Genomic DNA, 24,291 nt, shown 5'->3' on the forward strand with positions numbered 1-24,291 from the left:
CCCCCAGGATCATATGCTCAGCCTGCTGACACACAACTGCACTGCCAGATCTACATCTAACCACACCGTTAAGATTGCTGGTGACACAACAGCGACTGGCATCATCAGTAACAATGATGAGTCAGCATGGAAGTAGAGCGGCTTGTGGACTGGTGAGAACACAATTTGAGCCGCAATGTGGACAAGCCTAAAGAGATGATTGTGGACTTCAGGAAGGTGCAGACTGACTACGTGCTACTGCACATCCACAACTCCTCCATGGAAAGAGTCAGGAACACAGAGTTTCTTGGAGTGCGTATCACAAATTATTTAATCTGATCTCTCAACTCTGTCTCTTTAGTCAAATACACACTGTATACTTTCATTTCCTGAGGAGACTGAGGTGAGCAGGCTCCCTGTACCCATTCTAACCACATTCTACCGGAGCACCATCAAGCACGTCCTGACCTGCTGTATCACCGTCTGCTGTGCAAACTGCAAGGCATCTGACCGCAAGACCCAGAAATGGATTGTGAGGACTTCTGTGAGAATCACTAGGGTCTCCCTCCTCCCAATCCAGGACATATACCAGAAATGCTACACTCGCAGAGCCCTCAGCGTTGTCCATGAACTCTCCCATCCATCCCACAATCTCTTTGACCTCCTACTGTCAGGCAGAAGGTATCACAGTACAAGATCGAGGATTGTTCAGCTGGGTAACAGCTTTTTACCCCAGACTGTGAGACTTCTGAACACCCTGTTACCACCCAGTACACAGCATTCACAACAATGCCAGTAACAGTAATACAGTTGTATATCTAACGATTGTCACATATGCACTTTATGTCAACTTGTACATCGACAGAATATTTTTATTGTCTGTTAATATTATTTTATGTGCTGTATGTACTATATGTACTGTGTTTACACCTTGGTCCCAGAGGAACATTTTCTTCATTTAGCTGTATAAACACGTGCAGTTGAGTGATAATAAACCTGAACTTGAACATCTCAGTAGCAGATGTTCTCTTATTCCACACCCCCCCCCCCCACCCCACCCTGGGATGCTGCTTAATGTTTGGGTGCTCCCAACACTTTCTATTTTGGTATCGGATTTCCAGCATATGCAATATATTTCTTCTCAGTACACATACAATGTTTTTCAGTAGACGTCACTTATTTTTACAACCTTAAGTTATATTTTCAAATAAAATAAGCTGCTGATTACTTCTCTTTCGGAGAAGTGGGTGTGATTTATCTCCAACCTCAGTTACAGGGATCATTCCCTCTGGCCAACAGATGTCTGATCATTTCACAAACTGAATTGTTTTCTTTTCATCAAAGAGAAATTCTGTAAAACAAATGAGGCAAATAGACAAAAATAGATAAATTTATATTCAAGTTTAATTGTCATTCAGCCACACACATGGACACAACCAAATGAAACAGTGTTCCTTCAGGGCCAAGGTGCAAAACATAGCAGCAACTGACACACAGCTCATAAAACATATAGCATATATAGCTATGATAGCAGAAAAAACATACAAGAAATAGTATAGTCCGAATCTCTGATTGTCCTGGCCTGTGCATGCGATGCTGTCCTGGAGACACATTTCTGCAAGAAAAAGTACACATGTGATTCTGGAAAGTTTTGCCTTCTGCCGGCTGAGCTTTTGAAAGATCCAGACTTGAGCAAAGTAAAACCATGCTAACTCAACATCGACTAAACAATGATACAAATTCCAAGCCAAGTGCAGTGGATCAGGCCATTGGTTAATCAGGACAGACACTTTATTGGGACAACTCTTAAAGAACAAAGACAAGTCAAGAAAATAGCTGGGTTTCCCTTCATTTATTTGAGACGCTGTGCCACTTAATTGGGGGCAGGAGACAGTCACTGAACAGTTTCTAACTAGGGCCACTGGCCTGTCGTCTGGCTGTTAGGCACTACATTGTGCTTAGAGCAAACAGTTTTTAAATAGAATGACTAGGATGGTTGTCTTCAAAAAGCAGTGATCTTTATCACTGATAGTTCTGAGTAATAAACATTAAGACAATTTGCTCACTGCAGTTCAAGCATTCAGGCTTGGAGATGCCAGAAACAGTCGGGAGTGAAAAAGAAATAATTTCACGACTTCAACAAGTTAGAAACTACGAAGAAAATGGAAGGTATTAACAATCATCTTAAATGTTACATTGAAAATGAAGATTTGGAGGATCCAGTCATCAAAAGCATTGTTTGAAGGCAGTTCATAATATGCACCAGCTGGATGCGCTGATTTTGTTCATTTGCAATCAATCAAAAGAACACGGCAGTGTACACTGGATGAATTCCTCCATCGATAGCTATTAGGAACCAATACACAGATTTATAGTACTGTAGTGTTCTTATTTGTTCTGTAGTGGGTGGTGCTTAGGAGGAATGATGGTGCCTAACGACGACTCATTTGCTTGCATCTTTGGAAACAGCTCTATTTCTACCTTTAATATCTTTATTTTTCCCTTTCAAGGTTCTTTTGAAGACCCTGACCTGGAGTTACACGTAGGCTACGGTTCTTTGCAGGAATGGGACCTGTTTTCGGGGTTCCACGACTGGCCGTTCTTCCATCTGCCAAGGGTTTGGGCTGAGAGTCTCGATCGTGTTGGGAAGTCTAAGATCTCGGGGCTCTGGAGACGGGTGGATCGAGGGTCAGAGACTCGTGTGTCATCGGGCAGGCCAGGAATCTGAAGACCCGAGATCTTTGTGATCTTTAGACCCAGAGCTCGAAAAAAGCGATCAAATGGACTTTTAAGATTGTAAGCCAGCGGGTTTTTGTTATGTCTCCCGCTCGCTGTGAAAATGGGGGACACCTCCCTCTCCCTTGCCAGGGAGAGAGAGAACCTGTGGGTTGTCGAATTCGGATGAAATGCAAAGCTTTTGAGCTAACTGCAAGGTCTGTGTCTTCGCTATTGCTTTGCACATGCTTGGGCTCAGTGATTGTACCGATGCCCGTTTATTTTTGCTGGTGGAGGGAGCAGGGGATCGTTGCTCACCGCCGCTAATGTGCAGCAGGGGGCAGCTGGGGGGGTACTTTGGGGATCTTACTTTTAACTGTTGTTCGTTCTTTGGGGTACCTCTGTTTTCGTGGATGTTTTGCGAAGCAAAAGCATTTCAGGATGTACATTGTATACATTCCTCTCACATTAAGCTTGACCTGTGAACCTTTGTATTTCATTTAAATACATAATCTGTTACTCAGTTAAAAGGTAGTTTGCCTTTTTTATACATTTTTTACTATTTCTATGAAACTTCGGCTAATTGGGGCAGCCACTTAATTGGGCCAAAATGTAATGGCCCTGATGTGTCCAAATTAACTGAAATCCACTGAATAATGGACAAATACTACATAGTGATTATTCTATATACCTTTTCCATTCAGAGTCAAATTATGTAATTATTTATATTTAAAAGTAATTTAATTTGAGATAAATATTTACTTTTCCTGAGGTTTCTGATTCCAGATTGGTTCATCAGTGGAATGTAATTCAACTCTTTCATAAGTAAGTTCATGAGAACAATTCGGGGAATGAAAGAGTTAACATACGATGGGTCTGGGCTTGTACTCACTGAAGTTTAGAAGAATGAGAGCAGATCTCACTGAAACATATCAAATATTGAAAAGCCTAGATGGAGTGGATGTAGAAAGGATGTTTCCTTTATTCAAGGAGTTTTGGGTCAGAGTCCACATTTAGAACAGAGTTGAGGAGGAATTTCTTCAGCTGGAGGTTGGTGAATCTGTGGAATTCATTGCCAAAGAAGGCTGTGGAGGCGAAGTCGTTGGATATATTTAAAGTGGAGTTTGAAAGTTTCTTAATTTGTCAGCATGTCAAAGGTTACCAGAAGAAGGCAGGAAATGGGGTTGAGAGGGATAACAAATCAAACTCGATGGATTAAATGGCCTCATTCTGCTCCAATGTCTTCTGGTCTTCCTAATGGACAGTACGGTATTATAGATGTGTGGCACAGTTGTTTAGTGGTCAGCAAAATGCTATTACAACACCAGCTATCGGCAATTGGAGTTCAATTCCCACCACTATCTGCAAGGAGCTTCTACATTCTCCCCGGTGACCGCGTGGGTTTCCTCCGGGTGCTCCAGTTTCCTCCCACATTCCAGAGACATGGGTTAGGGTTAGTGAGAAGTAAGCATGTCGGTTTTGATGTTTCAATGTACATGCGACAGATAAAGATAATCTTTTTAAAATGGACTTCCACTGCTGTCTGTGAGGAGTTTGCATGTTCTCCTCGTGACCATTTGGGTTTCTTTGGGGTGTTCCTGTCTCCACCCACAATCCAAAGATGTATCGGTTGGTAGGTCAATTAGTCTTTGTAAATTATCTCATGATTAGGCTAGGACTAAATCAGGTGATTGCTGGGTGGTGAGGCTCAAAGGGCCAGCAGGGCCTATTCCGCGCTGTAACTCAATAAATAACTCTGTTTCTCTCTCCACAGATGCAGTCTGACCTGCTGAGTGCTTTCTGGTTTTATTTCAATCGGCTGTTTTTTTCTTTTTTTTCCAACTTTAAGTTCATTCTGAGTGAAAGTAACCTGGAGAAAAACATTGAGAATAAGTACCAGTGTCAGGTTAGAAGCTACACCACACAGATTCAAGGTTCAAGATTCAAGCTTATTTATCTTGTGTACTTTGAAAGATTTAGTGAGATGAGTCATTTGTCCTAAAAACCGACACACCACACATTCTGGCGCCAACACAGCATTCCCACAATGCTCAGCAGCACCACACAAGCAGCAGCAACAACAAAATCAACAACATATACATGTGAGAAAAATGAAGGGCTATGAGTTGTGTTGGAGAGACGGGTGAGTTGGATCATTCAGTTTTATATCTGTTTATCACAGATACATTGTAACATACAGTGAAATGTATTGTTTGTGTTAACAACCAACACACCTCAGGTTGCGCTGGGGCAGCCCTCATACCTTACGCCACCAAGATAGCATGCCCGCAATGCTGGGCACTACAACACAGTGAACATCAAAACAGAACACAACAAGCCACAAAACAACAACAGCAAAACAAGGCCCTTGCATCCCTCCCACCCACACACATACACAGTCCTCTAACCCCAAGAGAGGACATCTTCTTAGGACTCCAGCATAGACGTAAAATCATATGGAAGAGCAAGAAAGGTAAAGGGAAGAAGCATATGTTGAAGTATCCAGTGGTTATAATCTGTATCAGAGTAATGCCAAGGCATCACTGGTGCATTGTTCATTGTGAACACAAGTATCAGTTCTGATGAAGGGTCATTGACCTGCAACGCTAACTTTCTTTCCTTCTTTCTCCATGGATGCTGCTTGATCTGATGAATACTCCCCACATGTTCTCTTTTTATCCCATAGCCCAAATTGTGGGACGTGCTTTTCTAAAACTTAACAATTTGAAACATACTATGCAAAATCTTATTTCCAGTTTTAATGGGATGATGTGAGTGGAAAATCTGAGAAACATTTCAAAATGGAAGCTCTGAGTAATGGTCTTCATTATCTTCGTCAATGAGTCCGACTGACTTGCTCTCTTTCCTCAAAGAGGCAACTTTGTTCATAAGTGCTATAGGAACTGTTGTTGGTAGAACATTAGATGGTGATGAGGAAGCTTACAAGAGTAAGATAGAAATTCCAGTTGAGTAGCAACAACAACTTCACACTCAAGATCAGCAAGACCAAGGAACTAATGGTGGACTTGAAGAAGATGAATAAAGGAGAACCTGCTCCAGTCCTTATTGAAGAATCTGTGGTGGAATAGATGAGCTGCCAGGGCATGACCATCTCAGAAGATCTATCCTGAGCCCAACAGGTTGATTTGATCACAAGGATTGCTTGCATTTGTACTCTGTTAGGAAGTTGAGGAGATTTGGTATGTCACCGAAGCCTTTTATAATGAATTTCTATTGATATACAGTGGACAGCATTGACCAGCTGAGTCACAGCCTGGTATAGAGATCTCAATGCTTAGGACCTCAAGAGGCTGCAGAGGGTTTTAGACTCAGCCAGCTTCATCATGGGCAAAATCCTCCCCACCATTGAGGACATCTTCAAGAGGCAGTGACTCAAAAAAGCAGCATCCATCACCAAGGACCTTCACCTTGTGAGGCGTGCCCTCTTCTCATCACTACCATCAGGGAAGAGGTCCTGAAAAAACGTTGTCTCAGTTTTACTATGTACTGTACCAGCAGTTATAGTCGAAATGACAATAAAAGTGACGTGACTTGAGGTATAGGAGCCTGATGACTCAAACACAATAATTTAAAAACAGCTTCTTCCCTTTTGCCATCAGCTTTATGAATGAACCATAAACACAACCTCATTATTCCTTTTTTTGCATTATTTATTTTTGATATTTATCTATTTTTATGTCTTTGCACTGAACTGCTACTCAAACAACAAATAACACATTGTAAATAAATCTGATTCAGAACTCAGCAGGACAAGCAGCATCTGTCGTGGGAAATGGAGAGTCAAATGTTTAGCTCAAGACCTTTCATCCAGACTAAGGGTTCCCAACCTCAGGTCCACACACCACTCAGATAACGTAAGGGTCCATGGCATATAAAAGGTTGGGAACTCCCGACCTACACTGAAACGTGGAATGCAGATAGGTAATATAAAGAGGAAACACAAGAGATTCTGCAGATTCTGGAAATCCAGAGCAACGCACACAAAATGCAGGTGGAACTCAGCAGGTCAGAGAGCATCTATGGAGAGGAATAAGCAGTCAACATTTCAGGCCAATGCCCTTCTCCAGGGCTGGAAAGAAAGTGGGAAGATGTGGAGGAGGGGAAAGAAGACTAACTAGAAGGTAATAGATGAAGCCAGATGTTAAAGGGCTGCAGAAGATGTCACAACCACGGATTTGGCAGCGCAGTAGATATTGCAATTGCGCTTGTGAATATGCATGTGTCAGCTAATTTTTGTTTCATTGTGATAACTTTTAACTCCATTCATTCCGTCATAGTATCTTTCGAGACTTGGACACAGCAACACTTCACTGCCTGTTTGCATTCTGCCTTGCCTGAGAAATTGGACTGTTGAGTCAACTGACTCCGAAGACTAGTGGTATTTATTTTATTTAGTTATTCTTTTCAGCCGCAGTGTAGGATTCATTTTCCATTTGAGAGTTTTAATTAACGGCCCTGTTTGGCCTAGCGTTTATTGTTTACTTTACCCTTTTACACTGTTCGCATTATAGTCTGTGAACTATGACCTGCTTCAGTGTCTCTCACTCAGCACTTGTGCCATATCCGCATTGTGTGACAGAAGAAGGAATCTGATAGGACAGGAGAGTGGACTGTGGGGAGAGGGAAGAAGGAGGGGCACCAAGGGGAGGTGATAGGCAGATTATTTTTATAATATGTATACTATGAATATTTAGAATAAAAAGTGAAAAATCACCAAAATTAATTTGAGGGGTACAATGAAATACAGTTCCAAGAAGAAAATATTTCACGTTTCATAAACTTTTTCTGGCTGCGTCGAATTCTAGTTGTGCGGTCACAAAGGGCACATGTGCAGGAGCATTTTAGTTACTGTGTGGCCACGCACCCATGCAGCTTAGAGGGAACAGTGCACTATACTTCTTTAAAAAAATTTCTCTATACAGATGTACCCACTTTACAAAGGTAGAGTGTTCCTATGAAACCTTTCTTAAGCCGAAATGGCGTAAAGCGAAGAACCACCAATTCATATGGGAAAAATTGCCACAAAATCGAAAATCCTCTTTGTAATGCGAAAACAGGTTACTAATGTAGGTCTTTTGTAAAAAAGCGAAGTAGCGTAAAGCAGGGGACACCTGTATTTTCCATTGACAATTGTTATTCTAATCTGGGTAGCCACCAACATGATGGCACAAACATCAAGTTCTCCAACTTCCAGTAATTTCCCACTCCTCCTCCTGTCTTTTTCCATTCTCCATTCTGACTCCCGTCTTTGGATCCTGTCCTCCTTCCCTTTCTCCCATAATCTACTCTCCTCCCCTATAAGATTCCTTCTTCACAAGTCAGTTACTCTTCCACGTATCGCCTCCCAGCTGTTTAATTCACCCCCTCCCCACACACCTTTTCCTTCACCTATCATCTGCCAGTTTACACTCCTTCCCGTCCTACCACCTTATTCTGGCTTCTCTCCCCTTCCTTTCAGTCCTGGTGAATGGTGTCGCCCCTACCCCCCATAGCTGCTACATGGCTGACTCTCCGGCATTTTGTAGGCGTTGTCCAAAGCGTGAATTCTTTCTGAGGAGGAGTCTTCCGCCTTCAACACTGACTCCGTTCCTCTTCCCGTGGATGCTGTCGCGACTTCCCGGCACTTTTAGTTTGTTTCTCTTTATCGCGTCCGCAGGAGTAGCGGAGCCGCAGTGGCGGGCTGATTGACTTCCACATGCAACAGTAACTGTGATCATTTCTGAAGGCTTCCATCACGCTCCAAGCTATCGGGTTCCAGCACGCTGCCGATTCAATCTGGGCTCCCGTGAAGCCGGGAACCTTAGGTGTCCTCTCCCCACTATTCCCGTCACAATCTCACTGCCCTTCCTCGCCTCACATATCACTGAGGCTCTGGGCAAAGGAAGGTAAATATAAACATAAGAGATTCTGCAGATGTTGGGCATCCAGAGTAACGCACACAAAATGCTGGAGGAACTCAGCAGGTCAGGCAGCATCCATGGAAATCAACAAAGTCGACGTTTCGGGCCGAGACCCTTCATTAGGACTTGAAAGGAAGGGGGATAGGAAGGCGGGAGAGAGGAAGGAGTACAAGCTGGCAGATGATAGGTGAAGCCCGGAGGGAGGATATAATAATTTGTGTGCACTTACGTGCTGCGGGCAACTTAGTCATCGTGACTGCGTCTCAGCGTACTTGTTCGCATACAGTAAACCTGACGTGAACCGGAATGAGTGCAACCTAACCCAATACCTAACTAGGTAAATCCCTGCGCAGAGCTCGAAGTCCGAAAGATAAGGAGGCAGTAGACGAGGCTGGGCATGTGCTCGCTTTCCGTGCGCGGAGCGTGCGTGCAAACCCCAACGGGTAGACGAGACTCGCATGCATGTCGCACTACACCTCCGCTTGTCTTAGGCGTCTGACGTCCAGCTCCTTGACTCTCGTGGCTGACCAAAACAACTTTTTAGTTTATTTTACAACAGAGAAATTAATGCTCAGCGCCGGCCAGAGCGGCAAATGAGGATGTCGAGGGGCTCGCCAGACCTTGGGAGAACTTGGTTGTTACTACTCACCGTCGTCCTGTCCCGGACCACCATCAGGGCGCACATTTTGTCCACGGCCAACATCAACGTCACCCACTTTTCTCCGAACACCAACACCTGGGTCAGTGCGGAGCTGTCTGGCCTTTATGGCAAAGACTCGCCCGTGAAAGGGGCCGAAGGCGAGATTCGGGTTCCGAGTTCCGGGAATGCTTTGGCTTGCGGACCAAACGTTGAGTTCGAAGGCAGCAAGTCGCCCTGGATAGCACTGATCGAGAGGGGCAACTGTTCTTTCGCGGAGAAGATTAATAATGCGGCAGGAAAAAATGCGGATGCGGTGGTAATCTTCAACGAAGCGGGGGCGGGCAATAAAACGAATTACTTTTCGCATGAAGGTAAAAGCACCTTTACGTTCGCTCAGAGGAGAAATTCAAGATTGTTTAATGTCATTTCCAGTACACAAGTGTAAAGCAGAACGAAATAATTTTTACTCCGGATCTGATGCAGCACAAAATTTCGCTGTAAGAACACAATCAAAAAGCACAATGAATGTAAATGCATAAGGTAGATTATATACATAGATTGTATGTATATAAAATGAAACTAGATGGTAGTGTCCGCACTTAGAGTGATTCTGACAGGAAATGATAAAGTAGTGGTTGTTGGGGTTATGGAGGGGTGTGTTAGTGGGTGGGAGGGTGGTTGGAGAGATACTGTTTTTGGGTCTGGTGCCCCTGGTGTGGATTGTTGGGGCACCGCTGAATAATTTGATCCTGTCCAGGCTGACAGTCGTACGGATGTGTAACCTAATGTGCTTTGTGTTGTTTGATGCCGCGAGTTCGGAAGTTCGTCTTGCAAATTGTTAGATGTGAATCTTGTGAGGTAGATGTGAATCTTGACCCCGTGACCTCACAATCCACCACGTTGTGACCTTGCACCTTACTGTCCACCTGCGCTGCACGCTCTTTATCCTGCGCAGGAGACTCTGCTGGAAATCCCGAGTAGCACACGCAAAGTGCTGGAGGAACTCAGCATGTCAGGCAGCATTTATGGAGAGGACTGAGCAGTCCTTTAGGGCTGAGACCATTCGTCAAGACTGGAAAGGATCTCGGGTCTCGTCGGAAACGGTGGCGATGTGTTGTTTTCCGTAAATGTTGCCTGACCTGCTGAGTTCCTCGACATTTTATCTGTGTGTTACTCTGTGCACTCAGTGTGTGCGCACTGTTGTAATGAATTGATCTGTATGGATGGTATGCATGACAAGCTTTTCACTGTACATGTGACAATAATCAACTAATTTATCAATTAATTCGCCTCCCCTTAATATAGTTCGTTGTCCCCTGGAGTGAAAAGTATAGGAGCAGAATTGGGTGGTTTGGCCCATCAAGTAGACACTGCCATTTCATCACGCTGATTTATTGTCCCTCTCAGCCCCACTCTCTCCTGCCTTCTCCTAGTCATAGGAGTCTTATGACTCCTTTGATTGACTAATGGAGAATCCATTAAATATACCCAATGAAGGGTCTACTGGCGCTGCTTATTCCAGGGCAACAAAGCAGTTCCCTCCCCTCCCTCCCGCGCGTAAGGGGCAGCAAGCAACAATCCCCTCCCCCTTTCCTATATGGGTAGGAAATGCGTTCTGGTTCTGTAGGGTGGGACTGTGAGCAGGAGCATGTCATGGGATAAAGCAGTAGCCAGCAAAGGGAAGTGGAGAAGTTAGTAATCAGATAGCCGTAGACACACTGAAGGCAGGGAAAGGGATACTCAGTTAGATTGTATTTATTTTAATGAACAAGCCTTAAGGTGGACAAACTCAGAGCATGATTGGTCTGAGGACTTGTAATGTTGTAACTATAACAGAAACGTTGCTGAGAGAAAGGTAGGACTAGAAACTCAATGTTCAAGGCTTCAGATGTGATGGAAGGGATGCTCCCTTTTTGATAAGGGAGGACATTACAGCTGTACTTAGAAACAATCTTTTTGTGGGATTGTCCTGTGAGGCTATATGTGTAGAACTACGAAACAAGAAGGGGAGGATCGTTACAATGCAGGGGTTCCCTTCCTGGGGTCCATGGACCCCTCAGTCAATGGTATTGGTCCATGGCATGAAAAAGATTGGGAATGCTTGCTCTAGAGACTGAATTATAAACCTCCACAATAGTAACTTGAGGATCAGGGCTGTAGAGAGATTGATCATAGTTATAAGCATAATATGGTTGTATTTAATTTCCCCAGTGTTGTCTTGGCCACCCGGAATGTTAAGGGTCTGGAATTTGTGAAGTGTGTCCAGGAAGGTCTCCTGACTCAATATCTAGAGGGCCCATCTCCGAAGAGTGCAATACTGGACCTTCTCTTGCGGAACAAGACAGGGCAAGTAACGGAAGTGACAGTCAGGGAGCACTTTGACTCCAGTGACCATAATTCTGTTAGCTTTAAGATAGTGAATGAAAAGGGTAGGACCTGTTCACTGGCAAAGGTTCTGAGGCATCATGGTAAAGTAGCGGTTAGCGTGACGCTATTACAGTTCAAGGGGTTCTGGAGTTCAGACTTCAATTCTGGCGTCATTCTGTAAGGAGTCTGTATATACTCTCCATGGAATGCATGGGTTGACCCCGGGTGCTTCAGTCTCTTCCCACAGTCCAAAGATGTACCAGGAAAGTTAATTGGCATTGTAAATTGTCCCATGATTAGATTCAGGTTAGTCGGTGTTGTGAGTATTTCCGGGGCCGTATAGCTCAAAATGCAGAAGGCCTAATCCACTCTGCATCACCAAACAGACTGGAACAGGGCTAACTTCAGATTCAGGTTCAAGTTAATTTCTTTATCACATGTACATTGAAATATGTGGGGGGGGGGGAGCACAAGTAGTGTACTGGTTAGCACACTTTACAGTGCAGGTGACCCAGGTTCAATTCCCACCACTGCCTGCAAGGAGTTTGTACGTTCTCCCTGTGACCTCGTGGGTTTCCTCCGAGTTCTTCATTTTCCTCTCGCAGTCCGAAGACATACTGGTTAGTAGGTTACTTGGCCATTGTAAATTGTCCCGTGATTAGGATAGGATGAAATCAGGGGATTGGTGGGTGGTGCGGCTCAAAGGTCCGAAAATGCCGTTTCCGTGCTTTATCTCAATAAATAAATAAGTGAAATGTTTCTTTTGCGTTAACAACCGACTCAAATTAAGTATGTACTGCGGGCTGCCCACAAGCGTCACCATGCAGTGCAGTGCCAGCATAGCATGCCCACAATACTCAGCAGAACAACATCGAACACAATAAGCAACAAAACAACTTTAACTGATTTAGACGGGATCCAGCGGAGTCTGATTGGGTGAGCCTGTTTGAAAGAAAAGCATTAAGTAGCATGTTTCTGTCAGGGAGGAAATGAATCTGGTAAGTTCAAGGAACAAGGAGATTGAGGATCTGGTCAGGGAAAAAAGGGAAAAAACATAAGGTTTAGGGAGTCAGGGATGAGTGAATCCCTTGAGGACAATCTAAAGTTTAAGAATACACTTAAAAGGGAAATCAGGAGAGAAAATAAGATCATAAGATATAGGAGGAGAAGTAGACCATTCGGCCCATTGAATCTGCTCCACCATTCAGTCATGGGCTGATGCAAATTCCTCCAATCGTCCCCACTCCCCTGCCTTTACCCCATACCCTTTGATGCCTTGACTAATCAAGAACCTATCTATCTCTGTCTTAAATACATCCAATGACTTGGCCTCCACAGCCACTCGTGGCAACAGATTTACCACCCTCTGTCTAAAGTAATTTCTCTGCATCTCAGCTCTAAATGGACGCCCTTCAATCCTGCAGTTGTGTCCTCTTGTCCTAGAATCCCCTGCCATGGGAAATGACTTTGCCATATCTAATCTGTTCAGGCCTTTTAACATTTGGAATGTTTCTATGAGATCCCCCCTCATTCTCCTGAACTCCAGGGAATACAGCCCAAGAGCTGCCAGATGTTCCTCATACAGTAACCCTTTCATTCGTGGAATCATTCTCGTGAATCTTCTCTGAACCCTCTCCAATGTCAGTATATCCTTCTTAAAATAAGGAGCCCAAAACTGCACGCAATAAGTGTTGTCTCACGAGTGCCTTATAGAGCCTCAACATCACATCCCTGCTCTTATATTCTATACCTCTAGAAATGAATGCCAACATTGCATTCGCCTTCTTCATAACTGACTCAACCTGGAGGTTAACTTTTAGGGTATCTTGCACAAGATCTCCCAAGTCCTTTTGCAAACCTACATTTTGAATTCTCTCCCTGTCTAAATAATAGTCTGCCCATTTATTTCTTCCATCAAAGTGCATGACCATACACTTTCCAACATTGTATTTCATTTGCCACTTCTTTGCACATTCCCCTAAACTATCTAAGTCTCTCTGCAGGCTCTCTGTTTCCTCAACACTATCCACTTGTCCACCTATCTTTGTATCAGCGGCAAATTTAGCCACAAATCCATTAATACCGTAGTTCAAATCATTGACATGCTTTGTAAAAAGCAGTGGTTCCAACACCGAACCCTGTGGAACTACACTGGTAACCGGCAGCTAGTTAGAATAGGATCCTTTTATTCCCAGTCTCTGTTTTCTGCCGACCAGTCAATACTCCCTCCACGCTAGTAACTTCCCTGTAATTCCATCGGCTCTTATCTTGCTAAGCAGCCTCATGTGCGCACCTTGTCAAAGGCCTTCTGAAAATCCAAGTACACCACGTCTACTGCATCTCTTTTGTCTATCCTGCTTGTAATTTCCTCAAAGAATTGCAGTAGGCTTGTCAGGCAGAATTTTCCTTTCTGGAAACCATGCTGGCTTTGGCCTAACTTGTCATGTGCCTGCAGGTACTCTATAATCTCCTCTCCAGCAATCGATTCCAACAACTTCCCAACCACTTTTGTCAGGCTAACAGGTCTATAGTTTCCTTTCTGCTGCTTCCCACCTTTCTTAGATAGCGGAGTAACATTTGCAATTTTTCCAGTCATCCGGTATAATGCCAGAATCTATCGATTCTTGAAAGGTCATCGATAATGCCTCTACAGTCTCTCCAGCTACTTCCTTCAGAACCCGAGGATGCATTCCTTCAGTTCCAGGAGATTTATCCACCCTCAGACCATTAAGTTTTTTTGAGCACCTTCTCAGTCGTAATTTTCACTGTACAAACTTCAAAATAAGAGAGTACGTTCAGGTTAAGTAAAATCCCAGGAGGTTGTATACCTATTTAAAGAGCAAAAGGATGGCTTGGGAGAAAGTAAGTCACTTTAGAGATCTACAGGGCTGCTAATGTCTCGAGCCAAGGGAGTTGGGTAGAATTTCAACAAATATTTCTCCTCGGTGTTTACAGAGGAGAAATCATGGTTGCTCAAGAGATAAGGGGAACAGGTGGAGATGTTTTGGAGAGCATTCATATTACCCCTGTAGGTGGTATTTGCAGTGTTATGGCACATTAAGGTGGATAAGTCCTCAGCACTTGACCGAATGGATCTTCAGATATTGTGGAAAGCTGGAGAAGAAATTGTGATTGTCCTTGCGGAGATAGTTGCTTCATAGTTAACTACTGGTGAAATTCCCAAAGACTGGAAGATGGTTAATGTCATTGCATTATTTGAGAAGGATAGCGAGGACAAGGTAGGGAGCTACAGGCCCTTTAGCCAGACATCAGTGGTGGAAAAGTTAGTAGAGAGAATTCTGAGAGACAGGATTTGCCAGCATCTGGGTAGACAAGGTCTGATTCGAAGTCAGCATGGATTTGTGCATAAAGAATCATGCTTGACAAACCTTTTAGCTTTTTGAAGAGGTAATTTAAAAGGTAGATGAGGGTGGAACAGTGAATGTTGTTTTGGACTCCAGTGAAGCCTGAACAAGGTTCCATATGGAAGGTTGTTCTGGAAGATTAGTTCCCGTGGAATCCATGGAGAGCAGCATAAGTGGTTCTGGAGTAGGAAGCACAGGGTGGTGTTTGAGGGTTGTTAAAATGGCAGCTGATGGCTAGTGGGGTACAATGAGGGTCAGTGTTAGGACCCTTGTAATTTGTCATTTATGTAAATGATTTGGATGTGAATACATCAGGTTTGATCAGTAAGTTGCAGATAAGACAAAATTAGGAGGTGGTGTTGATAGTGATCCCCTTTTAAATCTTTGTAATCTCACCTAAACCAATGTCTTCAAGGTTAGGCTCCCTCAGAAAAAGACTTTGTGTACTCACCCTAGCTAAGCCCCTCATGACTTTGTAAAGCCATCCTTTATTCTCCCAAGCTCTAAGGCAGAGATTCCCAAATGTTGTTTATGCCATGGCCCAATACCATTTGTAGTCAGATGGTGGTGTAGTGGCATTAGCGCTGGACCTCGGGGCGTGCGCGCGCGCGCACACACACACACGCACACGCACACACACACATCCATGAATCCCAGTTAGGAACTCCTGCTCTAAAGAATAAAGTTTTAATCTGACCATCCCCATCCTCTCCATGTAACACAAGCTCTTGAGTTGTGGCATTCTTTGAACATGTTCCTACTTAATGATAACGGGGTGACCCATGATGAAGAAAGTGTAGATGGAAATGAAACAGCAAAGAGGAATATGATTGTAGTTTTGATATGACCTGACCAACAAACATTGAGATATCCAGGGTAATCTCAGACTAGAATATAAAACAAGGTTGGAATGCTGAGGTTGTAAAAGGCATTGGTCAGTCTCCACTTGGAATATTATGAGCAGTTTGGGCCCCTTATGAACCATAGAACTCTACAGCACAGCACAGTACTTCAGCCTTCCATGTTGTGCTGACCCATATAATCCTTAAAAAAAAAGTACTAAACCCAAACTACCCCATAAACCCTCCATTTTTCTTTCATCAAAAGGCTGTCCAAGAGCCTGTCCAAGAGGCTCCTAAATACCCCTAATGTTTTAGCCTCCACCACCATCCCTGACAAGTCATTCCAGGCACCCACAACCCTCTGTGTAAAAAAATTACCCCTGAGGTCTCCCCTAAACTTCGCTCCCTTAATTTTGTACATATGTCCTCTGGTGTTTGCTATTGGTGCCCTGGGAAACAGGTACTGACTATCCACCCTATCGATGCCTCTCATAATCTTGTAGACCTCTATCAAGTCCCCTCTCATTCTTCTACGCTCCAAAGAGAAAAGTCCCAGCTCTGCTAAGCTTGCTTCATATGACTTGTTCTCCAAACCAGGCAACATCCTGGTAAATCTCCTCTGCACCCTCTCCACAGCTTCCACATCCCTCCTATAATGAAGTGACCAGAATTGAACACAATACTCAAAGTGCGGTCTCACCAGAGATTTGTAGAGTTGCAACATGACCTCTGTAGCCTTGAACTCAATCCCCCTGTTAATGAAGCCTAGCATCCCACAATCCCATAGGCCTTCTTAACTACCCTATCAACCTGTGCAGCGACCTTGAGGGATGTATGGATTTGAACCCCAAAGTCCCTTTGTTCATCCACACTCTTAAGTAATTGACCAGTAATCCTGTACTCAGTCTTCTGGTTTGTCCTTCCAAAATGCATCACCTCACACTTGTCCGGATTGAACTCCATCTGCCATTTTTCTGCCCAACTCTGCAACCTGTCTATATCCTCTTGTAACCTTCGACAACATACAGCTCCATCCACAACTCCTCCAATCTTCGTGTCATCCGCAAACTTACTCACCCATCCTTCCGCCTCTACATCCAGGTCATTTATAAAAATCACAAATAGCAGGGGTCCCAGGACAGATGCAGCACTCCACTAGTCACTGATCTCCAGGCAGAATATTTTCCTTTCACAACTACCCTCTGCTTTCTTCCTTTCAGCCAATTTTTTATCCAAACAGCCGAGGTTCCACTGATCCCATGCCTCATGACGTTCTGGATGAGTTTCTCATGAGGGACCTTGTCAATTGCTTTGCTAAAGTCTATGTAGGCCACATCCACTACCCTACCCCCATCAATTTCTTTTGTTACCTCTTCAAAATCAGTTTCCCTTGAGGCACCATCTTCCCTTCACAAAGCCATGTTGACTATTCATGAGTAGACTGTATTTCTCCAAAAGCTGGTAGATCCTATCCTTAAGAATCCTTTGCAGTAGTTTGCAGACCACCGATGTAAGACTCACCGGTCTGTAGTTCCCAGGTTTCTCCCTATTATCTTTTTTAAACAAAGGAAATACATTTGCCATTCTCCTGTCCTCCGGCACTTCCCCTGTAGCCAAAGAGGATTCAACGATCATAGCTAATGCTCCAGCGATCTCTTCTCAATTCCCACAACAACCTGGGGTGTATCATATCCGGCCTTGGGGATTGATCAATCTTAATGATTTTAAGAAGATCCAGCACTTCTTCCTTAATCTCCACATTGCCCAGCACACAGGCCCACTCTACTTCGACCTCATCCTGATCAAGATCCTTTTCACTTGTGAATACTGAAGCAAAGTATTCATTTAGGACCTCCCCAACCTCCTCCGCTTCCAGGCACCTGTTGCCCTCTTTATCCTTTAGCGGTCCCACCATCGTTCTCGTCATCCTCCTATTCTTCACATACGCGTAGAACGCCTTGGGGTTCTCCTTAATCCTACATGCCAAGGCCTTCTCATGCCTCCTTCGAGCTCTTCTAAATCCTTTCTTTAGCTCCTTCCTGGCTACCGTATATTTCTCATAAGCCCCTCCTACTTCCTGCTTCTTATATCTAACATATGCTTCCTTTTTCCTCTTGACGAGTTGCCTCCCATGTTTCATCAGCCACGGTTCCCTTTTCCTACCATTTTTTCCTTGCCTCAGAGGGACAAACCTATCCTGAACCCAGCTCAAGTGGTCCCTAAACTTCTCCCACATTACTTCTGTGCTTTCCCCTTTGAACATCTGTTTCCAATTTACTCTCGCTAGTTCCTGCCTCATCCCTTCAAAGTCAGCCCATCCCCATTTTACCATCTCGTCTGATTTTATCCCTTTCCATAGCTATGCTGAAGCTAAGGGAGTTGTGGTCACTCTCACCAAAATGTCCCCCCACCAAGAGGTCTGTCACCTGACCAGGTTCATTACCCAGAACTAGATCCAGCATGGCCTCTCCTCTCGTCGGCCGGTCCACATACTGTGTCAGGAATTCTTCTTGAACACACCTGACAAATTCAGCCCCATCAATCCCCCTTGCACTCAGGAGTTGCCAGTCACTATGAGGAAAGTTGAAATCACTCATAGCTACTACCCTGTATTTCCTGCACCATTCTAAAATCTGCCTGCTTATCTGCTCCTCAGTGTCCCAAGGGCTATATGGGGGCCTATAGACTACTCCCAGCACAGTAATTGATCCCTTCCTATTTCTGACTTCCACCCAGACTGACTCCGTGGACACTCCTTCTGCAGCATCCTCCCTTTCTATAGCCATGATATTATCCCTGACCAGCAATGCCACTCCCCCCCCCTTTTCTACCTCCCATCCTATTCCTTTTAAAACACCTGAACCCCCGGGGCCTGCATAATCCAATCCTGCCCTTCCTCCAACCAAGTTTCAGTAACAGCCACAACATCATAGTTCCACGTTCTAATCCATGCTCTAAGTTCATCCTCCTTGTTCCTAATACTCCTGGCATTGAAATAGACACACTTCAACCCCTTTAACTGGCTACAATTATGTTCTGTCCTCTGCCTGTCCTTCCTCATCAACTCGGAACTCTTAGCATCATGCCCTTGTTCTTCCACCTTAATCCTTGCACTCACATTCTGATTCCCACCCCCTGCCAAACTAGTTTAAACCCTCCCCAACAGCTCTATCAAACCTGCCCGCCAGGATATTGGTCCCCCTGGGATTCAAGTACAACCTGTCCTTTTTTTACAGGTCACACCCACCACAAAAGAGGTCCCAATGATCCAGAAATCTGAATTTCTGCCCCCTGCTCCAGTCCCTCAGCCACGCATTTATCCTCCACCTCATTCTATTCCTATTCTGTCGCGTGGCACAGGCTGTAATCCCGAGATTACTACCTTTGAGGTCCTGCTTTTCAACTTTCTTCTGAACTCCCTGTAGTCTTCTTTCAGGACCCTTTCCCTTTTCCTACCTATGTCATTGGTGCCAATATGTACCACAACCTCTGGCTGTTCTCCCTCCCACCACAGGATATCTTGGACGTGATCAGAAACATCCAGACCCTGGCACCTGGGAGGCAAACCACCATCCGAGTTTCTTTCCTGCGTCCACAGAACCGCCTGTCTGAATCCCCTAACTATAGAGTCCCCTATCACTACTGCCTTACTCTTCTTTTCCCTACCCTTCTGAGCCACAGGGCCAGACTCTGTGCCAGAGGCACGGCCACTGTCGCTTCCCCCAGGTAGGCTGTTCCCCCCAACAGTACTCAAACAGGGGTACTTATTGTCAAGGGGTACAGCCACAGGGGTACTCTCTAGTATCTGACTCTTCCCCTTCCCTCTCCTGACTGTAACCCATTTCTCTGTCCCCCGTGGCCCCGGAGTGACCACCTGTCTGTAACTCCTCTCTATCACGTCCTCACTCTCCCTGACCAGATGAAGGTCATCGAGCTGCAGCTCCAGTTCCCTAACACGGTCCCTTAGGAGTTGCTCCTCGATGCACCGGGTGCAGATGTGGCCGTCCGGGATGCCGGGAGACTCCGGGACCTCCCACGTCTGACACCGACCACAGAAAACTGGCCTCACACACATACTACCTCCTTTAGCAATCAACAACTGCCTCACCTCGTTCCGTTACCGCCAAAGCCTGTGGAGCCAAAGCCTTTTCACTCCGCTGCCCGCTCCCAACTCTACCCGCTGGATATGGCTGCCTTCTTTTTAAACTGTTCGCGCTCAACTGGCTGACGTCAGGCACCTGTGCAGTCTGGCCTCTCTCTTCCCCCGAGAACACAAAATGTCTTCCCGCTGGAAATGCTTCGGTGCTCTCCCGCTGCCTTCTTGTTCCGAATCTGTGCTGCAATTGGAGAGGGTCCAGAGGAGGTTCACTACAATAATCCCGGGAAGGAAAGGTTTAACATATAAGGAGTTTTTGATTGCTCTGTACTTGTTGGAGTTTAGAAAAGTGAGGGAGGATTTTATTGAAACCCATTGGATATTGAATGGCCTTGACAGAGTTAATGTGGAGAGGATGTTTCCTATAGTGGGGGAAGTCTAGGACCAGAGGGCACAGCATAAGAATAGAGAGACATAAATGTAAGATAGAGATGGGGAGGAATTTCTTTAGCCAAATGGTGATGAATTTATGGAATTAGCTGCCGCAGACTGCTATAGTGGCCACATCATTGGGTATATTTAAGGCAGAGGTTGATAGATTCTTGTTTAGTCAGGGCATCTAAAGTGAGGGGAACAGACAGGAGATTATGTGGACATGAACGGGACACCCGGATGGTGTATTGCCTCATAGGTGCCAGGGTCAGGGACACCTCAGATCGCATCCACAACATTTTGGAGGGGGAGGGAGAGCAGCCAGATGTCTTGGTACACATTGGTACCAATGACATAGGAAGGAAAAGCAACGAGGTCCTGAAAAGAGATTTTACAGAGCTAGGTAGAAAGCTGAGAACCTCCAGATTAGTAATTTCTGGATTGCTGCCTGTGCCAAGCTTCAGTGAGGGTAGAAACAGGATGATTTGGCAGATAAGTGCGTGGCTGAGAAGCTGGTGCAGGGGACAGGGCTTCAGATTCTTGGATCATTGGGATCTCTTCTGGGGGAGGTATGACCTGTTCGAAAGTGACGCGTTGCACCTGAACCTGAGGGGGACAAATATTCTTGTGGGTAGGTTTATTAGAGCTACCGGGGAGGGTTTAAACTAATTTGGTGAGGGGTGGGAACCGGAGTGAAGAGACTTAGGATAGGACAGATGGTAAAAAAGTAAAGCTAGTGTGCAGTCAGACTGTCAGGAAGGGCAGGTAGGGGCTGGGACATAGTCGCAGCCCACAGGACATTAGGGAAGCAAAATCAAAAAGGGTAGCAAATATAGTACTCAAGGTGCTGTATTTCAGTGCGCAGAGTATAAGAAATAAGTTCGATGATCTTGTTGCACTATTAGAGTTTGTCAGGTATGATGTGGCCATCACTGAATCATGGCTGGAGGATGGTTGTAGTTGGGAGCTGAATGTCCAAGGTTACTCGTTATATCGGAGGGATAGGAAGGTAGGCAGAGGGGGTGGTGTGGCTCTGCTGGTAAAGAATGGCATCAAATCAGTAGAAAGATGTGACATGGGATCGGAAGATGTTGAATCCTGGTGAGTTGAGTTAAGAAACTGCGAGGGCAGAAAGGACCCTGGTGGCCGTTCTATACAGGCCTCTCAACAGTGGCTGGGAGGTGGACCACAGGTTACAATGGGAAATAGAAAAGGCGAGTCAAAAGGGCAATGTCATGGGAGATTTTAACATGCAGGTCAATTGGGAAAGTCAAGTTGGTAATGGATCTCAAGACAGTGAGTTTGTTGAATGCCTAAGAGATGGCTTTATAGAGCAGTTTGTCATTGAGCCTACAAGGGGATCAGCTGCACAGGATTGGATGTTATGTAATGAACCGGAGGCAATTAGGGAGCTTAAAGTTAAAAAAAACCCTTAGGAACCAGTGATCACAATATGATTGAGTTCAACATGAAATATGATAGGAAGAAAGTACAGTCTGATGTAGCAGTATTTCCGTGGAGTAAGGGAAGTTACAGTGGTATGAGAGGAGTTGGCTAAAGTAAATTGGAAGGAGCTGCTGGCAGGGATGTCAGCAGAGCAGCAATGGTGTGAGTTTCTGGGAAAAATGAGAAAGGTGCAGGACATGTTCTCCAAAAATGAAGAAGAACTCAAATGGCAAAATAGTACAGTCATGGCTCACAAGGGAAGACAAAGCTAATGTAAAAACAAAAGAAAGCGGCGCATACAACAAAACAAAAATTAGTGGGAAGACAGAGGAGTGGGAAGTTTGTAAAAACATACAGAGAGCAAGTAAAAGAATCATTAGAAGGGAAAAAATGAAATATGAAAGCAAGCTCGCAAATAATATCAAAGTTGATAATAAAAACTTTTTGAAGTATGTAAAAAATAAAAGAGAAATGAGAATGGATATAGAACCGCTAGAAAATGAGGCAGGAGAAATAACAACAGGGGACAAGGAGATGGCTGATGAACTAAATGAGTATTTTGCATTATTCTTCACTGTGGAAGACACTAGCAATATGCCTGATGTTGTAGTCTGTGAAGGAAGAGAAGTGGGTGCAGTCACTATTACAAGGGAGAAAGTGCTCAAAAAGCTGAAAGACCTCAAAGTACAGAAGTCTTCTGGACTTAGGTTCTGAAGGAGGTAGCATTAGAGATTGTGGCGGCATTAGAAATGATCTTTCAAAAATCATTGGACTCTAGCATGGTGTCAGAGGACTGGAAATTTGCAAATGTCATTCCACTCTTTAAAAAAGGAGGAAGGCAGCAGAATTGGAATTATAGACCAGTTAGCCTGAGCTCAGTGGTTAGGAAGACGTTAGAGTCAATTGTTATGGCTGAGGTGATGGAGTACTTGGTGACACAGGACAAGATAGCACAAAGTCAGCATAGTTTCCTTAAGGGAAAATCCTGCCTGATGATCCTGTTGTAATTCTTTGAAGAGATTACAAGTAGGATAGATAAAGGGGATGTAGTGGATGCTGTATATTTGGACTTTCAGAAGGCCTTTGACAAGGTGCCACACATGAGGCTGCTTACCAAGTTAAGAGCATGTGGTATTACAGGAAAGTTACTAACATGGTTAGAGCATTGGCTGATTGGTAGAAGGCAGCAAGTGGGAATAAAAGGATCCTTTTCTAGTTGTCTGCCAGTGACTGGTGGTGATCCGCAGGGGTTGGTGTTGGGACCACTTCTTTTTATGCTGTATTGAAATGATTTAGATGATCAAATAGATGGCTTTATTACCAAGTTTTCAGATGATGCAAAGATCAGTGAAGGGGCAGGTAATGTTGAGGAAACCGATAGGATGCAGAACGGCTTGGACAGATTAGGAGAATGAGCAAGAAAGAGTCAAATGAAATATAATGTTGGAAAATGCACAGTCATGCACTTTGGTAGTAGAAATAAATGTGCGGACTGCTTTCTAAACAAAGAAAATCCAAAAATCTGAGATACAAAGGGACTTGGGAGTCCTTGTGCAGAACACCCTAGAGGTTAACTTGAGTCAGTCATGAGGAAGGCAAATGCAATTTTAGCATTCATTTCGAAAGGTCTAGAATACAGGAGCAGGATGTGTTCCTGAGGCTTCATGAAGCACTGGTGAGGCCTCACCTTGAGTATTGTGTACAGTTTTGGGCTCCTCATCTTAGAAAAGATGTGCTGGCATTTGAGAGGGTCCAGAGGAGTTTCACAAGGACGATTTCAGGAATGCAAGATTTGTCATACAAGGAATGTTTGATGGCTCTGGGTCTGTATTCGCTGGAATTTAGAAGGAATGTTGAAATGCCTAGACAGAGTAGATGTGGAAAGGATGCTTCCCATGGTGGGAGAGTCTAGGACAAGAGGGCACAGCCTCAGGATAGAGGAGCATCCATTCAACACAGAGATGCAGAGAAATTCCTTTAGCCAGAGGGTGGTGAATTTGTGGAATTTGTTACCACATGTAGCTGTGGAGGCCAGGTCATTGGGTGTATTTAAGGCAGAGATTGATAGGTTCTTGATTGGACATGGTATCAAAGATTACGGGGAGAAGGCCGGGAACTGGGGTTGAGGAGGAGAGAAAAAAAAGGATCAGCCATGATTGAAATGCAGAGCAAACTCAATGGGCCAAATGGCCTAATTTTGCTCCTATGTCTAATGGTTACAGAGAGAAAGCAGGAGAATGGGGTTGAGACAGATTATAAATCAGCCATGAAAGAATGGTGGAGTAGGCCAGATAGGCAGAATGGCCTAAACCTGCTCCTAGGTCTTATGGTCTTCTCCAAACTGTAATTGGAAGTGTATATTTCCAATATGGCGAAGATTGCATGATGAGGAACCAGGAATGTGAATTTATACAAAGGGTCCTAGAGTTTTAGAGCACTACAGCGTAGAAACAATAAGTTGTGATTATGCTATATTGGTGAAAGAAAC

At 44.5% G+C, this 24,291-nt stretch overlaps 1 protein-coding gene and 1 long non-coding RNA gene across 2 annotated transcripts in view; one reads left to right on the top strand and one right to left on the bottom strand.

Moving 5' to 3' along the window:
- Positions 1-1,052: 1,052 nt before the first annotated feature.
- On the bottom strand, positions 1,053-8,974 carry LOC132397920 (uncharacterized). Its single transcript, XR_009513485.1, has 3 exons — positions 8,845-8,974; positions 4,481-4,564; positions 1,053-1,594 (listed from the first exon to the last, which is right to left on the bottom strand). It is a non-coding gene; the product is annotated as an uncharacterized LOC132397920 (long non-coding RNA).
- Positions 8,975-9,007: 33 nt separating this feature from the next.
- Positions 9,008-24,291, top strand: part of LOC132397919 (E3 ubiquitin-protein ligase RNF128) — a 153,626-nt gene continuing 138,342 nt past the window's right edge. The window contains exon 1 of the mRNA XM_059976728.1: positions 9,008-9,626. Coding sequence (XP_059832711.1) covers positions 9,209-9,626 — 418 coding nt within the window. The 5' untranslated portion in view covers positions 9,008-9,208. The remainder of the gene's footprint in view (positions 9,627-24,291) is intronic.

The sequence above is a fragment of the Hypanus sabinus genome, chromosome 8 (assembly GCF_030144855.1).
Source record: "Hypanus sabinus isolate sHypSab1 chromosome 8, sHypSab1.hap1, whole genome shotgun sequence".
Classification (NCBI taxonomy): domain Eukaryota; kingdom Metazoa; phylum Chordata; class Chondrichthyes; order Myliobatiformes; family Dasyatidae; genus Hypanus; species Hypanus sabinus.